At 44.4% G+C, this 19,163-nt stretch overlaps 1 protein-coding gene across 1 annotated transcript in view; it reads left to right on the top strand.

The window, feature by feature from the left end:
- LOC141146120 (uncharacterized) overlaps positions 1-19,163 on the top strand; it is a 213,305-nt gene that overhangs the window by 49,916 nt on the left and 144,226 nt on the right. Inside the window, exons 2-3 of the mRNA XM_073632874.1 lie at positions 4,077-4,359; positions 16,464-16,621. Coding sequence (XP_073488975.1) covers positions 4,077-4,359; positions 16,464-16,621 — 441 coding nt within the window. The remainder of the gene's footprint in view (positions 1-4,076; positions 4,360-16,463; positions 16,622-19,163) is intronic.

The following is a 19,163-nucleotide window of genomic DNA, read 5'->3' as shown; positions in this document are numbered from 1 at the left end:
ACTGACACCAATGGTGGGAGACTATTCTTCTCAATGACCCCAATGATAGGGCACTATTCTTCTCAATGACCCCAATGATAGGGCACTATTTTTCCCACTGACACCAATGATGGGGCACTATTCCTCTCACTGACACCAATCATGGGGAACTATTCCTCCCACTGACACTAATGATGGGACACTATTCCTCCCACTGATATTAATGATGGGGCACTATTCCTCTCACTGACACCAATGATGAGGCACTATTCCTCTCGCTGATAACAATGATGGGGCACTATTCCTCTCACTGAGACCAATGATGGGGCACTTTTCCTCTCACTGACACCAAAGATAAGGACACTATTCCTGTTGCTGACACCAACTATGGGGCATTATTCCTATCGCTGACACCAATCATAGTGGAACTATTCCTCTCACTGACACCAATGATGGGGCACTGTTCTTATCACTATCACAAATGATGGGGCACTATTTCTGGTCCTGCTGACCAAAGGTGCTATGTAATTTAATTACACCCAATGACCAGCAAGTCCGAAGTGTTTTTTTTTTTTTATCGCTAATGGCCACAGTTCAGCCCCCCATAAATTCTGAAGAATAGTAGACTGGCCCTTTGTTTAGAACGTTTGGAGATCCCTGGAGGTTTGTATTGGTGATGTGTAGGGATGAGCTTCGTGTTCGAGTCGAACCCATGTTCGACTCGAACATCGGCTGTTCGGTCGTTCGCCGAATTGCGAACGATATGGGCCGTTCGCGCCAAATTCATGTGGCGCGTCACGGCCCATAATTCACTGCGGCATCGCAGTGCATTGCTTGCTGATGATTGGCCAAGCATGCACTATGACCCGCATGCTTGGCCAATCACAGCGCCGCCTTAACAGAGAGCCGTAATTGGCCAAAGCCAAGGAGGCTTTGGCCAATTATGGCTCAGGGGATTTAGTACACGCCCCACACTATATAAGGCCGCCTGCACGGCGGCCCTGTGCAGTGTGTTCCGGTGTGCTGAGAAATAGAGAGAGAGAGACAGTGTCATTTCATTTGAGTTATCTAGATTAGGCAGGACAGTCAGTCAGTTAGCTGCACTTAAAGTGTATTGTGTATATCTATGCATCCCAGGTGTTGCATATATATATATATATATATACACTGTATTCAGTTTAGCTAGATCCGTTCCTGTTATCTTCTAGACTATTTACATTTAGTGCAGTGCGTCCTGCTCACAGTGTTCAGCTAGATCCGTTCCTGTTATTTTCCTACTGACAGGCAGGCTTGTCTTGTTACAGTATATAAAGCTACCTGAAGAAAATTGCTGGTGTTCTTTTGATCCTATTAGTACCACAGTCAGGCAGCTAGACTATTTACAGTTAGTGCAGTGCGTCCTGCTCACAGTGTTCAGCTAAACCTACAAGTTAGTGGGGTGCGTCCACCTCACAGTGTTCAGCTAAAGCTACCTGTAGAAGGTTGGTGGTGTTCTCATACTACAGGCAGGCAGTTGATTTTGCTAGCTGCAGTATCAGTACATATATATATATATATATATATATATATATATATCCCAGCTTAGTGCAGCTACAGGCCATTAGTATGTCTGGAAGGCCAAGAAGGAGAGGCAGACAGTCACAAGCCAATAAGAGAGGGCAAGCAGGCTCTGTGTCTAGTGCTGGTCGTGGAGACGGTGCATCCTCATCAGCACGTGGCCGTGGGACACGCTTGGCCTTTTTTTCGGCAGCTGGCCATGTTGAGCCGCAACATGCGGAAGACTTGGTCGAGTGGATGACCAAGCCGTCTTCATCCTCCTCATCCTCTCTCACCCATGCCCAGGGTACTTTGTCTGGCAAAGCAGCGGCCTCTTCCCTCGGCTCAATGTCATCAGTGACTCCTCCCCTAGCCCCACCATGTCCTCCTGAGGAGTCCCTCGAACTGTTTGACCACAGTGTTGGGTACATGCTCCAGGAGGATGCCCAGCGTTTGGAAGGCTCTGATGATGATACTGAGCTCGATGAAGGCAGTAACATGAGCACGGACAGAGGGGGTGCCGATCACAGGGTGCGTCTGTCCACTGACTCGGTCGATCGACTGACCTTCATAAAAATTAATCAGTCTTGGATCACCACCAGCTACCAAGCACCTGATGCTGATGTAACCGAATAATTTTTTTTGAAATCTCAGATCCCTTCAAAAACTGCCTATGCTGATGCTGAGTGACTATCCCTGAGTAATTATCCTCTTCCTCCTCAATCATCACGCTGATAGCTTGTAAGAACATTTTTGGTTCTGGGCGCCACCACCAGTGCCTAAGGACCCATTTTTCAGCCCCTGTTTAACAGGGGCGTGTAATTACAATTTTTGATGTGATACTTTGCAGCAGGGCTCATTCCTGCATTCCAACTAGAGTGTCTGTGAGGGGTTGCAGTGTTGTGGCACCAGCACCAGTGCCTAAGGCCCATTTTTTCTGCCGCTGTTTAACAGGGGCGTGTAATTACAATTTTTGATGCAATACTTTGCAGCAGGGCTCGTTCCTGCGTTCCAACTAGAGTGTCTGTGAGGGGTTGCAGTGTTGTGGCACCAGCACCAGTGCCTAAGGCCCAATTTTTCAGCCCTTGTTTAACAGGGGCGTGTAATTACAATTTTTGATGCAATACTTTGCAGCAGGGCTCGTTCCTGCGTTCCAACTAGAGTGTCTGTGAGGGGTTGCAGCGTTGTGGCACCAGCACCAGTGCCTAAGGCCTAATTTTTCAGCTCCTGTTCAACAGGGGCATGTAATTACAATTCTTGATCTAATATTTCACAGCAGGGCCCTGTGAGGGCTTACAGTGTTGTGGCCACAGCAACACCTAAGGCCCAAATTTCTGCTGAGTATATAGGGCAGGCCCCTACTTTCAAACATCTAACTTACAAACGATTCCTACTTGCAAACGGAAGGAGACAACAGGAAGTGAGATGAAATCTACCCCTAGGAAGGGAAATTCTCTCCTGTAAGAGTTAATATGGGAAAAACATTTCTCCTTTCCACTGATGCTTTCCAATCCTTGTTCCACAAAAAAACCCAAATTTTCAAAAAACATTTTTCATTGGGACAAAAAGTGAGGTGAAATCTTCTGAAGAGGAGGAAAGACAACAAAACAAATGTCACAGGGGTGATAACCCTTCCCTATGTTTTCCAAAAAGCTTAAAAAAGATTTTTTGGCTGGAGCTAAACACGTTAAAAACGTACCCGTTCAAAATTACAAAGAGATTCTACTTAACAACAAACCTACAGTCCCTGTCTTGTTTGCACCGCCTGTATACTGCTGTTCAGAGTATATAGGGCCTGGTGGCCCCACACCTTTCCTTATTTTAATTTGGGTGCGGGGTTCCCCTTAATATCCATACAAGACCCAAAGGGCCTGGTAATGGACTGGGGGGTACCCAAGCCGTTGGTCTCACTGATTTTCATCCATATTGCCAGGACCCGACATTACATTAAACCCGCAAGCAGTTTTAAATGAGATTTTTTCCTTTAAAAATGACATTTGGTGCAGGGACTGTTCTAAACACGGGAAACATGCGCCACTTTACAGGCATACTATAGACACCCCCCAGGTACGATATTTAAAGGAATATTTCACTTTTTTTTTTTACTTTAAGCATCATTAAAATCACTGCTCCCGAAAAAACGGCCGTTTTTAAAAGTTTTTTTTGCATTGATACATGTCCCCTGGGGTAGGACCCGGGTCCCCAAACCCTTTTTAGGACAATACCATGCAAATTAGCCTTTAAAATGAGCACTTTTGATTTTGAACGTTCGAGTCCCATAGACGTCAATGGGGTTCTAACGTTCGTGCGAACTTTCGGTCCGTTCGCAGGTTCTGGTGCGAACCGAACCGGGGGGGTGTTCGGCTCATCCCTAGTGATGTGATATCCTGGTGGTGGGTATAATCATAAAGGTGGAGAGAAGGCCAGGAAAAGAGTATTCTCTATCCTATGAAGGTTTAGATCATGGAATTGGTAGATGTTCTTTTTTTAAATGGTAAATTTACCGTAAAGTGACATTTCTGGTTGTGAGGTCACTAATTGATTCTATGTCTTATCTCCAGAGGTTAATGTGGCCCGAAATGGAACAGCCAGCCAGAGTTCTGACCACCAGTCCAAAATGTTGTGCTATGCAAACAAAGCCATAGACGGAATGGCAGAAGTGGATTTTTTTAAAGGTTTCTGCTCTCACACCATGGAGAACTATGAGCCCTGGTGGCATCTGGACCTGAAAAAGACCTACAACATATCCAGTATCGTCATCACAAACCGTCAGGACAGCTACGTGGAACGCCTGCTGGGGGCCGAGATCCGCATTGGTGATTCACCTGGTCTCAAAAATCCTGTGTGAGTACATGGAGGCTTACTTCTTCTTCAAAAAGGGGCTACAAACTATGATGGTGCCCCAATATGGGCTGATAAATGGGTGGATTAGATTTGTGTTACCAAATCAGTCAGAAATTGACCACCGCAACTGCTGACATCCATGCAAATTGTTAGAAAAAAATAAGCAAGTTTTATATCTATCTATCTATATATATATATATATATATATATATATATATATATATATATATATATATATATATAAAATTTTATTTATATCTAAATTATAAATATATATATATATATATATATATATATATATATATATATATATATATTATGTTTAGATATAATTGTATTTTTGTTTTTATATACAGTATCACACAAAAGTGAGTACATCCCTCACATTTTTGTAAATATTTTGTTCTATTTGTTCTAACGTTTCATGTGACAACACTGAAGAAATGACACTTTGCTACAATGTAAAGTAGTGAGTGTACAGCTTGTATAACAGTGTAAATTTGCTGTCCCCTTGAAATAACTCAACACACAGCCATTAATGTCTAAACCACTAGGGAACAAAAATGAGTACACCCCTAAGTGTAAATGTCCAAATTGGGCCCAATTAGCCATTTTCCCTCCCCGGTGTCATTTGACTCGTTCGTGTTACAAGATCTCAGGTGTGAATGGGGAGCAGGTGTGGTAAATTTGGTGTTATCTCTCTCACTCTCTCATACTGGTCACTGGAAGTTCAACATGGCACCTCATGGCAAAGACGGTGGCCAAGACCATACAGCGGTTTAACAGGAAAGGTTCCACTCAGAACAGGCCTCACCATGGTCGACCAAAGAAGTTGAGGTCACGTGCTCAGCGTCATATCCAGAGGTTGTCTTTGGGAAATAGACGTATGAGTGCTGCCAGCATTGCTGCAGAGGTTGAAGGGGTGGGGGGTCAGTCTGTCAGTGCTCAGACCATACACCGCACACTGCATAAAATTGGTCTGCATGGCTGTCATCCCAGAAGGAAGCCTCTTCTAAAGATGATGCACAAGTAAGCCCGCAAACAGTTTGCTGAAGACAAGCAGACTAAGGACATGCATTACTCAAACCATGTCCTGTGGTCTAATGAGACCAAGATAAACTTATTTGGTTCAGATGGTGTCAAACGTGTGTAGCGGCAACCAGGTAGGGAGTACAAGTGTGTCTTGCCTACAGTGAAGCATGGTGGTGGGAGTGTCATGGTCTGGGGCTGTATGAGTGCTGTCAGTACTTGGGAGCTACAATTCATTGAGGGAACCATGAATGCCAACATGTACTGTGACATACTGAAGCAGAGCATGATCCCCTCCCTGACTGGGCCGCAAGGCAGTATTCCAACATAACAACCCCAAACACACCTCCAAGATGACCACTGCCTTGATAAAGAAGCTGAGCGTAAAGGTGATGGACTGGCCAAGCATGTCTCCAGACCTAAACCCTATTGAGCATTTGTGGGGCATCCTCAAACAGAAGGTGGAGGAGCGCAAGATCTCTAACATCCACCAGCTCCGTGATGTCGTCATGGAGGAGTGGAAGAGGACTTCAGTGGTAACCTGTGAAGCTCTGGTGAACTCCATGCCCAAGAGGGTTAAGGCAGTGCTGGAACATAATGGTGGCCCCACAAAATATTTGACACTTTGAGCCCAATTTGGACAAAGGCTAAGTTTTGTTTTTTTACCCCATTATGACAGATGATACAAAAAAAAGCATTCTGCTGCTACTAAACATCTTAGACCTGGTTCACACCTATGCGTTTTTTGGTGCTTTTTGCAGAAATGCACTACAGTTCATTTAACATGGTTTCCTATGAGACATGTTCACATCTAAGCTTTTTTTCTGTCGCTGCGTGTTTGGAAAGGGTCAGCAAAACTGTGCTTTTTTTTTGCTTTTTGTGGTTCAATAGACTTCAATGGAGAAGCTGCAGAAAAGCATGTAGTGTGTTGCATCTTTTAATCTGCCCAACAACAACTTGGCCAAAAAACGCAAATCGCAGCAAAGTCACATGTGCAAAGACGTACAGCAGAAAGCACTGCAGAAACGGATCAAAAGCAAACTGCATAGGTGTGTACCGTGCCTCATGCTGGCCATACATGTATCGATTTTCAGACAAAAATATTTATACGAAAAATCTTTGTACAGTCGCTGAATGAAAGAATGTTGTTTGAAGATTTCTTTTGCTTCTAACACTCAGTTTTAAAATGAATGTCATTTCCCATCAAAAACCACATACACTGAAAATTCCTTTGACCAAGAAGTTTTCTATTCCGCTCCTTCAAATTTTCCCATCACTGTGGTCAAAAATGAATGCCGATTTGACCGCACTAACCATTAGAAAATCAACGAATGATCTCACAATTAAATTTTTTTTGAAGGAAGACATTGTTTTTGTATGGACAGCATAAGTGACTTTTATCAAACCACCTGCCTATGACAAGGGAGTCTGTCATACATAATATATTACAGTTCTGTCTGAAAATCCGCAAAATACTCTTTAATTTTTTTTTCTTTAAAAAAATAATTTGATCTCTGAGTCTGATGATATTTACCAGATTCAACCTCTAATAGTATATACAGTGCCTTGCAAAAGTATTCACCCCCCTTGGCTTTTTACCTATTTTGTTACATTACAGCATTTTGTTCAATGTTTTTTTTAATCTGAATTATATGTGATGGATCAGAACACGATAGCCTAAGTTGGTGAAGTAAAATTAGAAAAATATATCATAAAACAATTTTTCAGAAATAAAAAACTAATCATTTTGCTATAGGCTGGGCGGTGGTTCAGTTATCCTGACTGAAGGTCATGTGACATCTTTCAAGATAACTGCCGGGGCGTGCATGTAGGGGAGCGATCGGTGGTGTCTGACACACCGCTACAACGATCTCTGACGGAGGCTCTATACCACTTGATCAGGGATATCCAATCTGACAGACGCGAGTAGAGGAGAGCCGATCGGCAGGTCTCCTGACAGGGGGGTTCTGCGCTGACTGACTATCAGCGCAGCTCCCCCCATGGATGCCCACACTGGACCACCAGGGATTCCACCAGGACCACCAGATATGGCAGAGAACGGATGGATGACCAGGTATGCCACCAATGGCCACCAGGTATGACAGTGCCCAAAATATGCCAATCAGTGCCCACAAATGGTGCCAGTCAGTGCCCATTACCAATACCTGCCAGATGTCTCCCTATCAGTAATGCCCATCAGTGCCATCTATCAGTGTCCATCAGTGCCACCCATCATTGTCCATCAATGCCACCTATCAGTGCCCATCAGTGCCCACCTATCAGTGCCCATCCATGCCAACTATCAGTCAGTGCCACCCGCAAGTACCAATCAGTGCAGCCTTTCAGTGCCCATCAGTGCCGCCTATCAGTGCCCATCAGTGCCGCCTATCCGTGCCCATCATCAGTGCCCATCAGTGCCACCTCATCAGTGCGACCTCATTGGTGCCACCTTATCAGTGCACATCAGTGCCGCCTTATCAGTGCCCATCAGTGCAGCCTCATTAGTGCCCATCAGTGAAGGAGAAAACTTACTTATTTACAAAAAGAAAATCTTTTTTTTTTTTTCAAAATTTTTGGTATTTTTTTATTTGTTGCGCAAAAAATAAAAACCCCAGCAGTGATCAAATACTACCAAAAGAAAGCTCTATTTGTGGGAACAAAATGGTGAAAAAATTGTTTGGGTACAGTGTAGCATGACCGCGCAATTGTCATTCAAAGTGTGACAGGGCTGAAAGCTGAAAATTGACCTCTGTCGGGTTAGCCACCCATATCAAAATTTTTGAAAAAATCTTATGCAGTTTGTTAGATCTTTGTTAGATCAGGTTAGATCAACCATTGTTTGCGTTAGATCTCACACAGAAGAAGCAATATTAACAGTTATTTGCTGGGGGGGCTAACCCGTCATCAGCCCCCCCTTATCAAAAAATTGACCAAACAGTTAGCTATTTTGAAAGCAATTTGTTAGATCCGGTAAGATCAAGTGGTTTTAATGTTAGATCTCACATAATTAGAGACTTATTAAGTGATTAATGAGGGGGGGCTGGCCCCCCCTTATCAAATTTTCTGGCCAAAAATCATTCAGGCTAATAGATATTTGTTAGATCCGGTAAGATCAAGTGGTTTTAACATTAGATCTCACATCATTTCAGAGATATTCCACATCAAAATAGAGATATTAGGTGGTACATATGGACGGGCTGGCCCCCCCTTATCAAATTTTCTGGCCAAAAATCATTCAGGCTAATAGATATTTGTTAGATCCGGTAAGATCAAGTGTTTTTAACGTTAGATCTCACATCATTTCAGAGATATTCCACATCAAAATAGACATATTAGGTGGTACATATGGACGGTTTAGCCCCTCTTATCAAATTTTGTGGTCAAAAATAATTCAGACTAATAGATATTCGTTAGATCCGGTAAGATCATGTGGTTTTAACGTTGGATCTCACATAATTAGAGACTTATTAAGTGATTAATGAGGGGGGGCTGGCCCCCCCATCAAATTTTCTGGCCAAAAATCATTCAGGCTAATAGATTTTCATTAGATCCGGTAAGATCAAGTGGTTTTAACGTTAGATCTCACATCATTTCAGAGATATTCCACATCAAAATAGAGATATTAGGTGGTACATATGGATGGGTTGGCCCCCCCTTATCAAATTTTCTGGCCAAAAATCATTCAGGCTTATAGATATTCATTAGATCCGTTAAGATCAAGAGGTTTTAACGTTAGTTCTAACATAATTTCAAAGATATTCCATAAAAAATAGAGATATTAGGTGGTACAGAAGGTACATCCATCTTCAACCGTCTCTGGATGGTCTCTGGAACATTCTTTGGATGGTTGTTCAGCGGGTGCCTGTAGTCTCTCCTCACACCTCTTTTCACCTCCCTGCCTCATGGTGATCTCTCCTCAGACCAACAAGCTTAAGTCTTTAGCTAGCCCCCCCTTCTTGCAAAGCAGGCTGCGTTGGTAGTTCCACCCCCTGTAGAAATCAATGGGGCTGTATTGTGGGCTGTGGTCCTCTGCTGCTGCTTGATTGGCTCCCTCTCCCTGCCAATAGGGACACAGGAAGAGGAGAGGGAGGGGGAGAAATCCCCCACAGGGACTGATAGGCGTGCTCTCCCTCAGTGAGTGCCTGTGTCAGTGTCTATGCAGTCCGGCAGTCGCTGGCAGGAATGACGGGAGGTGCGGGACCATGGGTAATAGAGTAGCCCCCGCTACAAAATCCCCCCCACCAAAGAACCTTTAGTCCGCCAAAGGAGGTAAAGAGTTATGACCTGTTACATGCTTTTGATATACACACAGAAAAAAAAACAGGTTAGTGTGCACAGGAAACCATATAATTTACATCTGCATAAAACCCTGGCAGAGGAACATCCCAACAATTAGTATAGGAGGGGAGGTTAACTGGAATGGCCCAGCTAGATGTGCCAGGGGCTGAGTGTCAGAAACCAAGAAATCCGGCCAAGACAGATTAAATCACACTTGTTTAATAATAAAAGTAAAAAGAACAAACGTAGTCAAAACATAGCCAAAGTTCAGTAACCGGAACGGATAGTCAGCCAAGCCAGAAGTAAGGGATCAATGTAGTGGAACAGCAAGCAGGATCTGGAGCCAGAAAGGATGTCAGCAAAGCAAGTCTTGAACAGGTTCGCAGGAGATTGTTTCTGTGATGTTGACCAAGGCGAAGGCAGAGATCCTCTGGACTGGATGGCTTAAGTAGGCAGGACTGACGAGCAGGATATCATCAACAGCTGAGTAACTGTGGAGAGATAGGAGCTGGCAATTATCTGACAGCTGAGTGGCCAGTTCAGAGAAGGAAGGGCTGAGCCCAGCCCTGACAGTGAGTTGGGATTGTCCACCACCAAATCTGCGGTGGAAGAGTCTATTTCTTCAAGAGTCCTTTTTGCAATGAGAAAGACCTCCTCAGAGCTTTCACCCAAAGTATCATATGTTAGTCTTTTTGGCAGGTGAATAACCCTTCGCTCTCGCTGTTCTTTAGGTTCTGGGGTTACAGGCACACTGGTCTCTTCTTCTTCCTGCATATCAGCTTCAGCTTCCTCAATGAAGGATGAAAAGTCTTAGGGGGTCTGTTGTCAGCAGGGAAGATTGAGGGTCTTCCAACTCTTCAAAAGGTGGACTTGAGGTACAAACTCTGGAGCCTCTGGCCTGAGAGTCATCTCAGTCACCTTGGGAGGAGAAGAAAGGGGAGGTGGGTAGCAGGCCCTGGCATTTGAGATGGCCACAGACAATCTTTCTCTTTATCCTCACTGTTTTCATCTTCAGCAAAGGGTACAGAGTGAGATCTAGTCACTGGCCGGGATCTTTGAGAGGCCGTGGGTGTGGACTGTAAATCTGGCTGTGGTGGCACATGAACTGCTTCTGACAGAGGTACCAGATGATTGTGATGCTAAGTCTTCAGCAGGCCTGTGCTTCCCTCTGGCCGGATTTGATATACTGAGTGTCTGGGCAGATGCTTGCAAATGACATAGGGCTGTGACTTTCAGCGGTAAGCCAACTTGTGCTTTCCAGGGACACCCAGGTTTCTCAGCAGTACCTTGTCATCCAGCTGTAGGTCCTGCACTTGTACCCTAAGGTCAAAGTTTATTTTGAGGCATATGATGCAGCTTGAGCCTTCTCATGGGTGGTTTTCAGACGTCTCTGCAGGTGATCCACACACCCTCTGTGGAAAGTTGCTAAGGTATGGTCGAGGGATGTGCCGAAGGCCAAGTCTACTGGTAGCCGGGCCTAGGGTCTGAACATCAAAGTATAGGGAGAGTAACCTGTGGCATCATTGGCGGTGCTGTTATAAGCATGAACAATAGCCACTATATGCTTGCTCCAGTGCTGCTTTTGTTCTGAACTTAGAGTTCCAAGTATATCCAGGAGGGTTCAATTGAATCTCTCTGGTTGAGGATCCCCTTGAGGATGATACGGGGTAGTTTTAGACTTCCTGATGCCCAACAGGTCTGAACGTCTCTTGATGAGACTACTCTTGAAATTTCTCCCTTGATCAGAGTGGATGCGTTGGGACAGACAATAGTACATTTCTCCGTGAAAATCTTGACCACCATGGATGTTTGTTGGTCCCTCGTGGAAAACACCTGGGCATACTGAGTGAAATGGTCAGTCACTACCAAGATATTTCCCTGCCTGCTCAGATCAGGCTCCAAGCACAGAATGTCAATGCACACCAGCTCCATGGGTCCTTGACTCTGAAGATGGTCCATTGGGGCAGCTCAGTGAGGCAAAGTCTTCCTTTGGATACATCTGATGCAGGAGTGGCAATAGTCCTCAACTTCAGCCTGCATGCAGGGCCAGTAGAACCGGTCCCTCACCAGGAGAAAAGTTCTCTTGGGCCCTAGGTGGCCATGGTTGTCATGTAGGTGTCAGGGCTGGGCTCAGCCCTTCCTTCTCTGAGCTGGCTGCTCAGCTGTCGGCTAATTGCCAGCTCCCATTTCTCTCCATAGTTACCCAGCAAGTCATCCAGCTCACTTGATCTCTGCCTTCACCTTTGTCAACATCACAGAGTCTTTCTCCTGTGTTCCTGTTGAAGACTTGCTAGGCTGACGTTCCTTCTGGCTCCTGATCCTGCTTGCTGTACTACTACGTTTATCTCTGGCTCTCTGACATTTGCTTGGCTGACTACCCGATCCGGTTACTGAACTCTGGCTTGTTTTGACTACGCTTACTCTGTTTACATTATTATTATTATTATTAAATAAGTGTGATTTAACTATACTTCTGTCTCGGTCTCATTCATGGTTCCTGATAGTAGGGCAGTTAATATTGTCTCCGTATGTTTTTCAGGTAGGAATAGCTGCCATTTTTCTTCAGAATCGTCAGAGGGACCCCTTCGGTAGACCAACCCTCTGTGCACCTGAAACCGATCCCACTCTCGGTGCAGCAGATGGGTTTCCTTCGGGGAGTCAGTGAGGAGCAAGTCAGGGCATTGGCTCTCCAAGGCCTTCAATGCCAAGCTACAGGGAGGGTCCTCCAACTGGTCCCTCCGCAGGTCTTTGACAGCTTGGACAGACCTTCATCCCCGACTTGGGCGACATTGCAATAACATCTGGGGACATCAACGGCTGACACTCCAACCTCTTCGGTCGTGGATCCTACTCCAGGTTGATGTTCTGCTCCATGTCGTACCCTTCAGGTGTCAGTTGGGCCTATTCTTCTGGAGGGTCTTTGGAACAATGGGGCTTTCTTGTCAAAGCATCGGCCTCTTGTTTCCTGACCCCGGTCGATACTTCAGGCTGAAAATAAACCCTGATAGAGCAACCAACCGTCTGTGACCCGTGGCGTCCAACTTGGTGGTAGTGAGGATGTAGGTTAGAGCATTGTTGTCGGTCTTGATCATGAACTCCGCTCCATACAGGTAATCCCTCAGCTTATCCACCCACTTCAAGGCCAGGAACTCAAGTTTGTGCATGGGATAGTTCTTCTCGGCAGGGGCCAAGTTCCGACTCACGTAGGCAACAGGCCGTAGATGGCAGTCATGTTCTTGATATAGCATCCCACCTAACCCATCTCGACTGGCGTCAAAGTGTAGCTCGTATGGCTTGGTTGGATCTTCATAGGCCACGACTGGAGCGGTTACTAGGCTTCACTTCAGCTGCCTAAAACCTCTTCACACTTCAGAGTCAATTTTTCCTGAATGGACTCTCTGGGTTTTCTGGGCCCTCCAGCTGGTACCTCAGTATGCTCAATGACACTCCTCACTGGTACATGTGAAAATGCTCATCACCGCCTCCGATATAGACACTAGTATGGATATACGTGCATCGCTACCAAATATCCATAATATCCCTGTAATTATGGATAATCAAACGTTAAAATAACTTGATCTTACCGGATCTAATGAATATCAATTAGCCGGGGTGATGTTTTGGCCAGAAAATTTGATAAGAGGGGGTCATTAATCACTTAATAAGTCTCTAATTATGTGAGATCTAATCTCATCCTTATGTACTACCACCTAATATCTCTAACGTTAAAACCACTTAATCTTACTGGATCTAATGAATATCTATTAGCCTAGATGATTTTTGGCCAGAAAATTGCATGTGGGGGGCTAACCCGTCCACATGTACCACCTAATATCTCTAATTTGATGTGGAATATCTCTGAAATGATGTGAGATCTAACGTTAAAACCACTTGATCTTACCGGATCTAACGAATATCTATTGGCCTGAATGATTTTTGGCCAGAAAATTTGATAAGGGGGGGCTAACCCATCCATATGTACCACCTAATATCTCTATTTTGATGTGGAATATTTCTGAAATGATGTGAGATCTAACGTTAAAACCTCTTGATCTTACCAGATCTAACAAATATCTATAGGCCTGAATGATTTTTGGCCAGAAAATTTGATAAGGGGGGGCTAACCTGTCCATATGTATCACCTAATATCTCTATTTTGATGTGGAATATCTCTGAAATGATGTGAGATCTAACGTTAAAAACACTTGATCTTACCGGATCTAACGAATATCTATTAGCCTGAATGATTTTTGACCAGAGAATTTGATAAGGGGGGGCCAGCCCGTCCATATGTACCACCTAATATCTCTATTTTGATGTGGAATATCACTGAAATGATGTGTGATCTAACTTTAAAACCTCTTGATCTTACCGGATCTAACGAATATCTATAAGCCTGAATGATTTTTGGCCAGAAAATTTGATAAGGGGGGGCTAACCTGTCCATATGTACCACCTAATATCTCTATTTTGATGTACAATATCTCTGAAATGATGTTAGATCTAACGTTAAAAACACTTGATCTTACCGGATCTAACGAATATCTATTAGCCTGAATGATTTTTGGCCAGAAAATTTGATAGGGGGGGAGCCAGCCCCCTTCATTAATCACTTAATAAGTCTCTAATTATGTGAGATCTAACGTTATTTATTTATTTATTTCAGGTACTTATATAGCGCCATCAATTTACATATACATTGTACATTCACATCAGTCCCTACCCTCAAGGAGCTTACAATCTAAGGTCCCTAACTCACATTTATACATACTAGGGACAATTTAGACAGGATCCAATTAACCTACCAGCATGTCTTTGGAGTGTGGGAGGAAACCGGAGTACCCGGAGGAAACCCACGCAGGCACAGGGAGAACATGCAAACTCCAAGCAGGTAGTGTCATGGTTGGGATTCGAACCAGTGACCCTTCTTACTGCTAGGCGAGAGTGCTACCACCACACCACTGTGTAACGTTAAAACCACTTGATCTTACCAGATCTAATGAATATCTATTAGCCTGAATGATTTTTGGCCAGAAAATTTGATAAGGGGGGGCTAAACCGTCCATATGTACCACCTAATATCTCTATTTTGATGTGGAATATCTCTGAAATGATGTGTGATCTAACGTTAAAAACACTTGATCTTACTGGATCCAACGAATATCTATTAGCCTGAATGATTTTTGGCCAGAAAATTTGATAAGGCCTCATTAATCACTTAATAAGTCTCTAAATATGTGAGATCTAACGTTAAAACCACTTGATCTTACCCGATCTAACAAATTGCTTCCAAAATAGCTGTTTTGTCAATTTTTTGATAAGGGGGGCTGATGACGGGTTAACCCCCCCCCCCCAGCAAATAACTGTTAATATTGCTTCTTCTGTGTGAGATCTAACTCAAACAACGGTTGATCTAACAAAGATCTAACAAACTACATAAGATTTTTTCAAAAATTTTGATATGGGGGGCTAACCCGGCAGAGGTGAAAATTGGCCTGGGCAGGAAGGGGGTGAAAGTGCCAGATATTGAAGTGGTTAAAGGGAATGTAATGCTTTGTTTAAAAAAACAAAAGAAAAACAAGCATGTCATACTTACCTCCTCTGTGCAAGGGTTTTGCACAGAGTGGCCCCAATCCTCCTCTTCTGGGGTCCCCCGCTCCTGGCTCCTTCCCGCAACAAGTGTCCCCACAGAGAAGCGCTTTCCATGGGGGCACTCATGCGGGTGCACTCCTGTGTCCTGCTGCTGCGTCCATTGACACAGACAGCAGGACTCGGCCTGATTGACAGCAGCGGGAGCCAAAGGATCCTGCTGCTATCAATCTATCCAATAAGGACCCAAGACACCGGCTGGAGCTGGTGTGCTCGATCCCATTGCTGGAATGATCAGGTTCAGGTAAGTAAAAGGGAGGCATGAAGGTAAAAAACTGTGAGGGTTTACAACCCCTTTAACTAAATTGTCCACCACACTTTTTTTAAGAGGTTATTGTCCGATTAATCATAACAACAAATGGGCCAACTAATCGTTTATGAAAATAATCGTTAGTTGCAGCCCTAGGCTACTGGTGCTTGCTGGAGGATATAAATAATTGGGACGGGTCATGTGCTCACTCTTTCCCTGGGCTTCAGCCTAAGGAGGTGCTGCTAGATGGAGCAATGCTGTTAGGGCCAGTAGCCTGGTTTGGGGCCTAATGTGTGCTGAAGTGGTCCTAAAGCTGTCCTGATTTATCTGGAGGAAGCTGTGCCAAAAAGGAGACACAGAGGAAATTCCCTTGCTGGAGAGAGCCGAGAAGATGGCTGGTCTCCCAGAAGGACCTGGGGACTCACTTGGAGGACACACTAAAATTCGGGAATGTACTTACGGTGTTGCCAGGTTAGCTGAAAGGTTTTGACGCTCAAGCTGTACTTTGATCTGGAGAGTCTCTAAGTCATCTGCTATGGTATCTGGGACCCCTAACCCTCACCTCCTTGACTGTTATTTAAGAAAACTTTAAAAAGACAAGTGACTGGCGCCCAATATTTTTTCTCGGCCCCCCCATTTTAGCCATGGACTCGACTCTGAGGGTGAAATGCTGGCCCGCCTCTGCCTCTGACGGTGCTATCCTGCCTTTGGGGTGTTAGATGGGTTCTACACTAGTAAAATAGGGGATGTTGGTGGTAACATGACTGACGCATTTACCGTGCTAAACCATAGGAGGATTTATCACTCAGTTCTTAGACGGGGACAAGACTTCCTGGAAGAATTGTACTGCTCCATAGAGGTGCTACTCATTGCCCAATCTCCTTTTCTATCTCTCCAGGTGCAAAAAGGTCACAGATGTCTCCAAACCTCGGATCTCTCTGTGCTGCAGTGGGATGTTGGGTCGATACGTCAGTGTGGTGATCCGTGGGCGTTCAGATCAACTGGTACTGTGCGAAGTGGAGGTTTACGCAAAGGAGAACGTGACCATGAATGCTGGTAACATCGCATGCACAGTTATCTCCGGCAATGTTTGGAGCACATCGAATGTGGCTATTTTCCTACTTCTGTACTACTTTATAATGAACCTTCCCTGAGAGAAATATAGGGTCTGCTCTTGGTTAGGAATGAGCTTCGAGTTCGTGTCGAACCCATGTTCGAATCGAACATCGTGGCTCAGGGGGTTTAGTACACGCCCCACACTATATAAGGCCGCCTGCGTGGCGGCCTTGTGTAGTGTGTTGTGGTGGCAGAGAGAATTAGACAGAGAGAGAGACAGTGTCATTTGATTTAAGTTAGATAGAGTAGGCAGGCAAGTCAGTTAGCTGCACTTACAGTGTATTGTGTATATATATGCATCCCAGGTGTTGTGTATATATATATATATATATACACTGTATTCAGTTTAGCTAGATCCGTTCCTGTTATTCTCTTTCTAATATAATGACAGGCAGGCAGGTGTTTTTACAGTATTTACAGTATTTAGTGTACTGTGTACCCTGCACAGTTGCACATATAGCTACCTGAAGACAAGTGCTGGTGTTCTTCTTCTGATCCTATTAATACTGCAGGCAGGCAGCTTGAAGTATATACAGTTAGTGTACTATGTACCCTGCACAGTGTGCACCTATAGCTACCTGAAGACAAGTGCTGGTGTTCTTTTTCTGATCCTATTAATACCACAGGCAGGCAGGTTGAAGTATTTACAGTTATAGGGCGTACACACGGTCGGACTTTGTTCGGACATTCCGACAACAAAATCCTAGGATTTTTTCAGACGGATGTTGGCTCAAACTTTTTTTGTCTACACACGGTCGCACAAAGTTGTCGGAATTTCCGATCGCCAACCACGCGGTCACGTACACCACGTACGACGAGACTAGAAAAGGCCGGTTCAGAACCAAGCGCGGCACCCTTTGGGCTCCTTTTGCTAATCTCGTGTTAGTAAAAGTTTGGTGAGAGACGATTCGCGCTTTTTCAAACTCGTGGCTTTCAGATCGTTTTCTGCCATTCAGTTTGTGCTTGTGGGTTTGTATCTGCTCTTCAGTGCGTGCAGCAAGTTCCGCGTGACTTTAAGTAGTCATTGTATTCTTGTTCGTTTGTTACTGTTTTTCAGGTCGCTCTTCACAGGCCTTGCTGTTCTTCAGTGCGTTCTGTTACTTCGTTCCCGGCAGCCGACCGTTTTCTAGCCATGTTTCGTATGCGTACTCCTCGTAGAGTTCGTGCTGTGCGGGGGCTTGGTGTTGGGGTCCTGACCTTGACACAAGTCCAGTCCATGAACAGGGTGGGGAGGAGTTCATGGACCAAGAATTGGTTGCTTCAGCGTGACCAGTTCTCTCATATGCCTTTGCTCCGTGAGATCCGTGAGAATAATCCTGATGATTTCAGGAACTTTCTCAGGATGACGGACCCCGTATTTCACCATCTGTTGGCTTCGCTGACCCCCTATATCAGCAGGCAGGATACCTGCATGAGGCAAGCCATCACTCCGGAGCAGAGGTTGGTCGCTACCCTGCGGTATTTGGCGACAGGGAGAAGTCTGCAGGACTTGAAGTTCTCGACAGGCATCTCCCCCCAGGCTCTGGGGATCATTATCCCAGAGACCTGTTCTGCCATCATACAGGTCCTACAGAAGGAGTATATGAAGGTAAGATTTTTATCCTTTTATATCACATTTTATTGTATTGAATGTTTGCTAATATATTGTATTTCTTTCCTCATTCCCTAATTACCATGATTGGAATATGCTGTGAATGTCCCCTTTGTTCTCATGCATGCTGGATTTTTATGTAATTATTATTTTAGGTCCTTCATACATATTTGCCCTTCACTATCCTCCCCAGCATGGTGTCTCCTGGCCTATATTCACCTCATGTAGTCACTTAACAATGTATTTTATCAGCTCCATAGTAGTGCTTTACCCCAAACACCCCCTAAAATGTTTAGAAATGTTATTTTTGCTTTAAATTCAGGCAGAGTGCCAGAGGCTTTTTTTGTGGTGTCCCCAAATAATTTTTAGTAACCCTCCTTCCCCCAACTTCTATGTCAGCTGATCCCAATTCTCTATCCTCAATCATCTATCTGCTGACTTTGCCAAACCCATACACACTATACCCACTTCTTTAGTGCTCAGATTTATGGATGAATTCCCCAAAGCATGTAGTGCAAGGGCCTGCCTGTATACTTTCAAATGGTACTGTTTAAATTTTTGGGATCCTATTATTATCTTGATAGGTAATAGCAGAATGTCCAAATGTCCTCAAATGTGTACAGTGTGTATTTCTATCTTTGTATTATGACACTTTTTACTTGTCCAGTGGACTGCCAATAGTGTAACTAAGGAGGGTCTGTTCAAAGTAATACCCATTATTTAGGCATTCATCTCTCAATGAAGTGAAGAGGGTTACCTGTCCAAGATTTCCACACACCCCCTATAATGTTAGAAATGGCCCATGAGAGGGGGGGGAATATGATAGGTGTACCTTATACTTTGGCATTGTTAAATTCCCCTTAATAAATGCTATCTGGAGGTTGCCCCATA

This window comes from Aquarana catesbeiana, linkage group LG05 (genome assembly GCF_042186555.1).
Source record: "Aquarana catesbeiana isolate 2022-GZ linkage group LG05, ASM4218655v1, whole genome shotgun sequence".
Lineage (NCBI taxonomy): Eukaryota > Metazoa > Chordata > Amphibia > Anura > Ranidae > Aquarana > Aquarana catesbeiana.
Note: the sequence above shows the minus strand (reverse complement) of the source record. Positions and strands in the feature narration are given on the sequence as shown.